Source organism: Haliotis rufescens, unplaced genomic scaffold (genome assembly GCF_023055435.1).
Source record: "Haliotis rufescens isolate VD_foot unplaced genomic scaffold, xgHalRufe1.0.p SCAF_3, whole genome shotgun sequence".
Lineage (NCBI taxonomy): Eukaryota > Metazoa > Mollusca > Gastropoda > Lepetellida > Haliotidae > Haliotis > Haliotis rufescens.
Window position 1 is genome coordinate 403,579 of NW_025964001.1, and position 10,130 is coordinate 413,708.

Sequence of the window (10,130 nt, forward strand, 5' to 3'; positions counted from 1 at the left end):
ATGGACCCGGAATTATCGATTTCTAACAATTCTCTGACATACATTCATTCCGATGGCAGTTACCTCCCTTACGTCCTTGGCGCCGATCGTGGGATTTATTGATCTGGTAATCAGAGCGAGTATCCAGGTTTTGTAGTAAAGCGTTTACGCCGAGAATTTATGAGCATTTGATTAAGAGATCGAACAGGGTTTTTTTATTTGTTTCATACGTAATGTCCTCAGCCTTGGCAGTGAGGCACACGTCCTGGCAATTTTATGGTTTTTCACCCATTTGGGGTACTGTCGTACTTTATACAATAAGTGTTTACGTCTTCGAGAAGCGGCGAACCTGTGTGTAAAAACCAGTTATCGACCGGCCACGTGAAAGCATATGCGAATCTCAGATATTTTAGAAGAACATTGACATAAAAAAGACGTGGGCAAACGTGCTGTGGGCGAGAAAGATGGGATCGACGGATTCTTTGATGCTGAACCAATGGCGGTTCCGAGTCCTGCTGCTATTTCCCCTTTAATGGTATTGACCGCTGAAAGTGACGTCATCGACGCTTCAGTGACAGTAGAGAAATTAGGATGGTGAATATAAGGCTTATGTTGCCGCATTGTAGCTGGATGTAGCTGGAGAGGCATGCAAGCCGCATGAACACGGAACTCGGTCAACAAATGAACTGACAACACCAGAGATTAATAGAATTTAAGAACATTTCAATTACGACTCCGAAATGAAACATCATACAAGATGGCTTTGAAACTCAAATCCTTGCGTTCCCGGCAAAGTTTCGGACGACTTTAGCTGAGTAACGACGGGGATATTGTGTATAGGGTTTATAGTGAATATGAATTTGATCCCTGGGGTTCTTTTGGGGAACAATCTTCTTGATTTATTGATAACCTTAATGAGCGTGATGTAAAACGTAATTGTGTGTTTAAGTTGATTGTAGGATTAAGAGAGCCGATGTTGTGGTGGTTGCTGGACGCTGAATTAACGTCTCTTGAACACGGAGCGCAATAATCGTTAACAGATTGACAACAAGAGGGACATTTCCTTGAAATCAGGCGATATGTACCCAATTGCACTCTTGCTCTGGCGCCTAATTTCTCTTGACAAGCGTCAGTCCTGGAACACGTCAGAGGACTTGAGCAATCTGTTCTGGTATACAGCTCAACATGTTACGTCGTACCCTCTGGTTAATGGTCATGAGACGCAGGAACTCTAGGGTTAAAATACTTTTTTTGTAATCTGGCTTTTCTTACACGACATGGGCAAGTAACAAAAAACAAAGGCTTAATTATCTTATTATGCTTGGGTTTTTTTCTGTACGTGTGGAAAATAATGTCGCTTTTCACACATCGATTTATCTCGAAGCTAAAAACGGAAACAAGGCATTGTGAAAACACGGGGTCATGTTGTTTAGTTTCGACTTTATCTTTTATAGTGAAAGGCTTTGTATATCGTATGGTTAAATTTCAGAATATAATTCAAACAGTTTCATGATAAAGTGAGTGAGTGAGTGAACTAAGCTGGATTTAACGCCGCTTTGAACACTATTTAGTTATTTCACGGCGTGTCTAATTTAGTTTGGAAGGAAAACTTTTTAAAAGAAAGTCGAAGGCATAGGCGTTTATCACATTCATGCAAATGATCATTAACCAGAAATATCTTGGATATTATCAGCGGATACTGGCACAGTTATGGGACTCTTCACAGGGACTGTATCACGCCTTAGGCCACTAAAATAACCCTTCCCCTGAAGTGACGTCACTGATATAAAAGAATATGTCACTGGCAGTCCTACAATTCTGATATTTTCAAAATGGCCGATGTACATACAATCTGAAATTACGGCGTTCAAGTCTGGGCGGTTAGATCTAATGATGGTGTAAAAACAGGCAGGCAGACTAAGTAATTAGCTGCTGATGAGAGAAATCTGCGATCAATCTGTGGCAGTGGCGACAGACCACGTCGTTGACAGAATGACCAGATTAGCGATCCGCCCTTCTCGATTATGGTGACCCGTTCTGTACGCCGGCTGGATGAGACGTTGGTTGGATATATTCACGAGGGACCTGTATTAATACCGCGGTCTGCACAACGCTAATATCCTCGCAGTAATTACTCCAAATGTAACGGGTTACTGTGTCGGAATGCGCAGCCGCCCTTGAGCAGTCCGTATGCAGACACTTGTAGACACTCGCCCAGCCTCCAAGAGACTAATGACAAGGATCCAAATTGACCTGCTCGGTCTTGTCCAGCATAAAGCTACCATCGGTGCTGTGGGTGGGTGTAGATGCTGATGTAGCCGCCGCCACTCGCACCGTGGTATCATTAAGCCAACTTTATAGCTGCCCTGTTTTAGTGGTGTGGTATGCCGGGCCACGCAAAATGGTGATCCCATTTTGGAGTGTTACCAAATGACTGATTACTCTCTGTGTCCACAATAATAAACTAATTATTAGATTTTCACTCCAGCCTTCTAGACAAAAATACACTGCCTCGCATAATTATATTGTCCTATGAAGAGCGATTTGACGGCCGACACATTTTTTTCTAAATTTATGGCGGACGAGTGTACACTATATGAGGAACCCGTTCCTCGGGACTCCCATAGTGCCAATAGAGCCAATAGTGCCATAGTCTCACAGTCCCTGAACCCTATTATTTCCCTTCCATCCAGCCCTCTCTGCAATGCTCTTAATGAAACAGGTCTAAGCTTTCTTCAGGTTCAGAATCTCCCGACTCCCTGGGGCTTCATTTAAATTTAAAAGGAGACATTTGTTTCTATCGAAATTATATATTTTCGGAGACTAAGCGTTAGTCTATTCGTATCAGTGCCCTCCTTGCATCCACGTACACGTCAACAGCAAGAGATCTGGACAGAAGATGACAGATATCAGTATGAATTACACAAACAACTGGTGACAAGTCTATGGCAGATTGGCAGATGGTGCTCGTCTGTATTCAGTGGCTAAGCCATTTAATGAACGGTGATCCGCTGTGCATGCAATATTAGGTTTCATGTTTCCAGTACAGCTCTAGCAAAGGCTAGGAACAGGTAAACACGTCTCTTTAAAGTGGCATGGCGGTTAACGCATAAGCTGTGACAATATGGAGTGTTGCAATATTGGTCATGGTGCGACTTCTTTTTACTGACCGGAAGTAAAAGCCACAATAAGAATAAAAAAGTAGTTTTAATTTGTTGTTTTGCCCGAACGCTCTATCTTTGGATTTGAAAAGGATCAGGAATCAAAGGGAGCAACTGTTAACTTTAATAAGCATTGATCCCGTGCTTGTTATGCATATTACCACAGGTCACTGCATACAGTTGATTTCCACCAGATTTCAGTCCGAAGATTACATGCGTATTATAACAAGTTAAAACATATTTACACACACACACACACACACACACACACACACACACACACACACACACACACACACAATCACACACACAATCACACACACACACACACACACACACACATAATCACCCACTCACACGCAAACACACTCACTCTCACAGCTTCGTTACAGATTGCCCAAGGATCTATTTTTTCAAGGGTTCCCAGAGACCCTAAACCTTTAAGAAAGGGGCACCAGAAACACTCGGGACTCCTCCATGGTGTACAACAAGCACCTGTTGAGTAAGCACAGATGTTAGAAATTGGCACTCGTCCTGTAGCCTTATATATATAGAACATAGAACAGGTGTAAATACAGTACAGTGAGCTACAAATAACAATCTAGGTGTGGTTTGGAAATGGAAATATACAAGTATTACCGGCGAGTAAGAATGAATGCCATCTTCATTTGGCATTTACTCACAGCAAACATCAATAAGTATTGAAAAGAAACTGTTTCCTTGTCACAAGTGAGATTCACAATGCAATACGACATGTCTGTCATAGTTCAAGGTGTGTTTGTGACTCAAGTTACATTTTATAGACTTTGGATCGTGAGATGTTCTGCACAAAAAGGCATAAATGTAATGTCAAACAGTTCACCATACACTCCAACAAATAGCTAACGCGATAGTGATGCGACAAGTCATAGTTTAAGACGTAACATTATTTTCATAACGTTATTAACATACTTCCTTGATGTCATTTCAAGCTTACATTTATGCAGCATTTAACTGCATGTAACAAAACTAATAAGGTTGAGGGTTTAATATGTCATTGTTTCATGGTGCGTTAGGTTTAACTGAATGTTAATGTGCCGTCAGGATACAAGACCTAATGACACGAAAAGACAACCAAAGTCCCAATGAGTCTTCTGAATTGTTTCTGGTTAGACTGAAGGACACACGCATACACCCCCTTCCATCTGCCTGCACGTTATCGACATGTTATCGACAAGTCATCTGTCAACTCTCCTGTCCAGCATGTTCTTCCAGAGTGAGTGAGTGAGTGAGTGAGTGAGTAAGTAGGGACTGATGCCGTGTTCAGCAATATTCCAGCCATGCCATAGAGGGGATACATCAGAAATGGGTTTCACGCAATGCAACCATGGTGGGAATCGAACCCGGGTCTCGGGCGCGACGAATCAACGCTTTACCCACAAGGCTACCCTAACGCCCCTTTCAGCTGTTCACACGACTTATAATAAATCATTATTGTAAAGATATAACTGACATTTAACAAGGGGAGACGTGGTTAGCTCGTCATCGTTATAAATAACGGTTGCTGATGCGGGATAGTGGTATTTACGGACGAGAGTAGACTGACGTTCAGTCTCACCTAAACTGATCTTATTAAAAAATTAAGTCTACAAAATAGGAAACAAACTCAAAATGGATCCCAAAACAATGCCTAATTCCTAGAGCTTGTGCAATCTATCCTTGCCAAATCATTGAGTCTCATTTAGATTTAATTTTACTTCCTCGCTAGGGTCTGGGAAACTAGGGCTAGAGGTTTGTCTTGCCAACTAAAGTATGATATCCACTGCTCGGGATGAATCATGTCCGTTATTCTCTCTCACACTGCCTGAATCAAATTATTTTCCCTTCAGCCCAGCCCTTACTGTAATGCTATAGCTCTAAACAAAGGCAGTCTAGATTTTCCCCAGGTTCTGCACCTCCCATCTCAGTGAGGCTCCTTTTCAATTAATAGGTACTTGTTTGTTTCTATCTACTATATCCTCCAGTGTTCAGACTGTGCTCGGATCTGAGCAGAGATTGTGGAGTTTCAAGTTACAAAATGAAATTCCATTAACAGGCTCAGTGCTGGTCCATATGCAGAGGGGCCTTGGGGTGGTGTATCTTGAGACAGATAACAGAGATCATATTACCAAGCAAAAACAACTGTGTAACAAAGTATATCAAAAAGTATATACTTTCAGAGACTTAACGTTAGTCTATGTTTCCGTAACCAGAACCTTGCTCCGCACGTACTGCTCTCAACAAAATGTGATGAACTCTTCGTTCGCTGGACTTCCAGAATGCCTGGATGGTACTATTACCTTGCCCCTTCACCCGTCACTGATAGGTCGTACACAAGAGAGACAGTACTTCCTCAATCTTTAAAATTTCCTTAGATCATAATCAAATTCCAAACCCGTTGCCAGTAGTGGTGACAACAGTGAGACGCTGAAATACAATTATGGGGTAAGGTTCTCAGTAAAGCGTCCCTCTATTTCCTGGCTGACTACGCTACCAGATCTGTATAGGCGCTGATCATTCCGATGCAGTGATTTGCTGACCAGTGTACCATTGTACCATGCTGCGAACCCCTGGTGCAGTTAATATGCCCGCTGTAGTGATTCATCACAGCAGATCTGCAGCAACATCGTGTTTCAATCTCGAACAGCGGGGAACGGGCATGAGGGAAGACTGCCACAGTCAGAACGTCCAGTCGACAACGACGCATTGCTTTCGGTGTCCGCCATTCCCGACTGTGCTGATGAGGCTGATAGACGCATGCCGGTGAGATTAAACGCTGAAGCAAAGGAAGAGTTTTCTGCGAATGTCAAAGCAAATCAATCTATTAATTATAGCAATTTCCGTCCCTTGTGCTTTAGAGAATTCAAATTTGAATTTCGCACCATCAGCTAGCGTTTGGCGATGAGAACGGGAAATTGGCAGTATTAACTTCAATTAATATCAGTTTTATATTTTCATTCAGATGACTTGTGTATTCACAATATTAATAACCGTTCAATATTTTTCACAAAAAGCAGCCGAGGAGAGCTTGCTTCATTATTTGCTTGTAACAATGGCAAATAATAGAGCGACATTATCTAAATCATGGTGAGTTAAACTGTAGCAGTAGATCAACATCCATATAAAAGCGCAGTGAGCAAAGTTAGTTCTTAAATGGAACTAAATAAAACTAACAAATCCCTTCCATATTCCCTGCTAAAATGTCCGTGCTAAGTCGATTGTACGATTCCGACCATATCTAAAAGTCCAGAGGTTCCCGAAAAGTTGAGCGTATCCTGCCTCAACGGTACATCCCGTCACAAACACATGCAAAGGCACTGAAATATAAAGGTGGTAGATTTTGAAGAGTGGCAGTACATTATTTAATGGCAATATATAATATAAGTAGGCAGTGAACAGTTTCAGATATAAAAATACAGTGGTGATAGCAAAGGTTATTGGTAATAATATATATTCACCCAGCGGCGACAGTAGCCGAACTGGTTCTTACGGGGATGTATAGTTGAATGAACAGCAGCCGAACTGGTTCTTACGGGGAAATAAAGTTGAATTAACAGTAGCCGAATTGGTTCTAACGGGGAAATATAGTTGAATTAATAGAAGTCGAACTGGTTCTAACGGGAAATATTGTTGTATTAACAGAAGTCGAACTGGTTCTAACGGGGAAATATTGTTGTATTAACAATAGCGGAACTGGTTCTAACGGCGAAATATAGTTGAATTAACAGTAGCAGAACTGGTTCTAACAGGGAAATATAGTTTTAGTATGCCTTTAGACACTGGGCGCCGCTCCAGTGCAAGTGTCAGGGTTATAAAGTCTCATATCGTCAGATATCAGCCCCTGCTGCTCAAATAGATCAACATGTTATGTAATAATTAATATAATTCACCACAACATCTCATCCTACCGACAGTGACTGACGGCGGTGACCAATCACGTCTCCCCTTGGGTCACTACTCTCACTGTAGGACACCCTAATGCAATTGCTACTTTTATTGGAAAGGTTGCCTCGGAAACCGCTCCTAATTGATCCTTATTCGCGAAACGTAGTTGTCTCAAGAATGTATTACGCGACAGAAACTTACAATAATGGAATTGAAACAGTGAAAGGCCCCGAATTAAACCCAACGATATTGAGAATAGTGAGATATGTTCATTTCTTTTCTCATTGTTCAAGTATAATTACTTTTCTAATTTGGGAGTTCATAAACAACTTGTCGATGACTCAACTGCAGAAATGACTGAAACGTCTGTAAAATCCCCAGTGTGTGATGTCGTAGGTTACATGAGTTGTTAATAGTCAGTTAGACAGTGAACAAGGTATTTTACACCGTCTTATAAACCTACTGCCACGTTTGCCCATTGTATTGTAGGTAGGTATGTTTCTATCTCGTAACAACCTCTCAGGAGGTTTTACTTTTTCCTAGTACGACCTTATCCTGGGCATGAAGTTTTACTGTTTCCTAGTAAGACCTGGTATAACGTTTTACTTTTTGCTAGTAAGGCATGATGATTGGAGTTGCAGATGGAATTGGGACTTAGTGTTTCAAACGTCCTCTGTTCTAAAATCATAGGACAAGAAAAGAAACGTTCTTCATTATGGAGGACGGAATGGAACCTGCTGCCTCATAGATCGTGTTGAGTTTTGTAACCCACTGTTTTCCTACTGAGCCACCAGGACAGGTGTTCAGATAATTTCAATTTTAGATGTCATGACTTAGTTTTGTCTATGCTGCACGTGTTTCTTTCTCTCGCACGATTTGAAAGCACTCCTTTTATACCGCGACACACTGTATTGTTTCACTATAATGAAATCGATGTTTTCTTATTTTTTCTGTTATTTCTTGCATTTAGACTAAGCTTCGCTTCTCGGTACCCTCTTGCCGATACCCTCTTGCCGGCACCCCCTTGCCGGCACCCTCTTGCCGGCACCCCCTTGCCGGTACCCTCTTCTCGGTACCCCCTTGCCGGCACCCTCTTGCCGGCACCCTCTTGCCGGCACCCCCTTGCCGGCACCCTCTTGTCGGTACCCTCTTGCCGGTACCCCCTTGTCGGTACCCCCTTGCCGGCACCCTCTTGTCGGTACCCCCTTGCCGGTACCCCCTTGCCGGCACCCCCTTGCCGGTACCCCCTTGCCGGTACCCCCTTGCCGGCACCCTTTTGCCGGCACCCCCTTGCCGGTACCTCCTTGCCGGTACCCTCTTGTCGGTACCCCCTTGCCGGTACCCCCATGCCGGTACCCCCTTGCCTCTGTCTTGCTTCCTCGACCATAACCTCGGAGTCGTGCGTTTTCCTTTACGAGGCGATCTTGAGGAAGCAATCGGATGGGGAGTATGATCTTGAGCGGTGCATAAAACCAGTGACCAATAGTGTGAACACAATGAATCGCCATGGCAACGACATGTATTCCATCGTTTCACCCAGAATCCCAACACAGTTACAATATGATATTATAATTCAGCCATAGATTTTAACTAAAGACACACTACATCGTAACGCAATAATATAATATCCGAGGTGACTCAATGATAGAGTAATTGATCAGAGGCCAGTTCTTCTTCAGTTGGATTCAAGGTTCATATAAAAGGGAAAAGACATATCCTTGAGTGACAGACCTTTCTATTCAGCAGAATATAAGCTGGTAATCTGAAACCTACTTTACATGCTACGATTTTCTTTTAGTGTAAGACCGCCTCCGTGGTAGAGCGCCCGCTCGGAGAGCGGAAGATCCGGGGTTCGACCCCCGGCCGCGTCATACCAAAATACTTTAAAAGATGAGTACCCTGTCTGGCGCTCGGCTTTAAGGGGCTAAAACAAGGACTGGTCGGCTCGGAGTGAGTATACTTTGTCTGAGTGGGGTATGCATGTTAAACTGCGGCATGGTATAACAGTAGGCTAGCGCAATAAATCAGCATCAGTGCGGACAAATAGAAGCAGCCACACACACACGTGCATGCATGTCGCTATATAAGTGCAATAATCGTGGACGCGACGTTAAATCCTCAAGATGTGGCGCAAATTCTAGTACCCTGGGGTAAAGAAAATTCCCCATTAGACAAATGCGTCATGTAAAAGTATTTTGACAAATTTTGACTAGAGCCAAATGAACAGCTCTATGTTATATTGGGATGGCGTTCCAGGAAACAGTCAATCTAAATATATAGTTTATGTAAAGGAGTAGCCATACACATTTACACAGTCCAAATGCCACCATGAACCAAGCCTCTCTGTGGGAATTGATGGCCAGGTGATGAGACAAGGTGTCTTATTAGTGTCTGGTCTGAATTGCATGCCCTCACACAACTTGACAGTCCGTCCAAAGCTGATGCAGTTATTTATGCTAACACGGGATTGCCTCTGAAGCTTCATTCGTGACCAATTCGTTCCATTCCGGGAAAAGCCGAATGTAGACATGATTGTAGGTTACGGAAAGATGCGAGTGGTGACGAATGGTTGAATGTTCTGACAAATATCATGGAAAATATCTCTCGTTATTCTGAAGCATCATCGAATGCTTGGGCGGTTACCTTCCACCAGTGTCTTTCCCAAACTGTTCTTTCTCAACGAAGGGTCAAAGTTAAGATGAACATACCAATCTGGCAAAATCTTTGTCGCATCCGTTTTCAATGATCATGTAAACACATTTGCACTTTGCCACCCAGGGGGTACAGTTACCCCCGAGATAAATAAACCCTGTGGCAAGAGGATGCATGTGAACGAGGCTGAATAAGCCTATTATGTAGGAACGTGTTTATTTTATCATATTTATATTTATTTTAATTTTCTTGCGTCAGGACGATTAAATGCCAATTAGAGTTAGTACTGTTGGACAAAATACACACGTGGCAATAATGTCAATGAAATGCATATATATATATATAACATGTTTGAAGAAGTTAGTCAACACACTGAACACATATATATATATATTCAGTGTAATACTTTTTCAAACATGTTTTTATAGATCTATA

At 42.5% G+C, this 10,130-nt stretch overlaps 1 protein-coding gene across 1 annotated transcript; it reads right to left on the minus strand.

The window, feature by feature from the left end:
* Positions 1 to 5,791: 5,791 nt before the first annotated feature.
* LOC125384306 (postacrosomal sheath WW domain-binding protein-like) lies at positions 5,792 to 8,430 on the minus strand. The gene is made up of 2 exons (XM_048403191.1): positions 8,058 to 8,430; positions 5,792 to 5,955 (listed from the first exon to the last, which is right to left on the minus strand). Exons 1-2 carry the CDS (start codon positions 8,428 to 8,430, stop codon positions 5,792 to 5,794), a joined length of 537 nt encoding a protein of 178 aa, XP_048259148.1.
* Between the last annotated feature and the right edge of the window lie 1,700 nt (positions 8,431 to 10,130).

What these genes read in the sequence shown, in the direction of transcription:
- LOC125384306 (XM_048403191.1), bottom strand. Translation starts at nt 8,430, where the DNA reads ATGGTCGAGGAAGCAAGACAGAGGCAAGGGGGTACCGGCATGGGGGTA. An exon ending in GTGCCGGCAAGGGGGTGCCG is followed by an intron (nt 5,956 to 8,057) that starts GCAAGAGGGTAT and finishes TGACATTCGCAG; the next exon opens with AAAACTCTTCCTTTGCTTCA.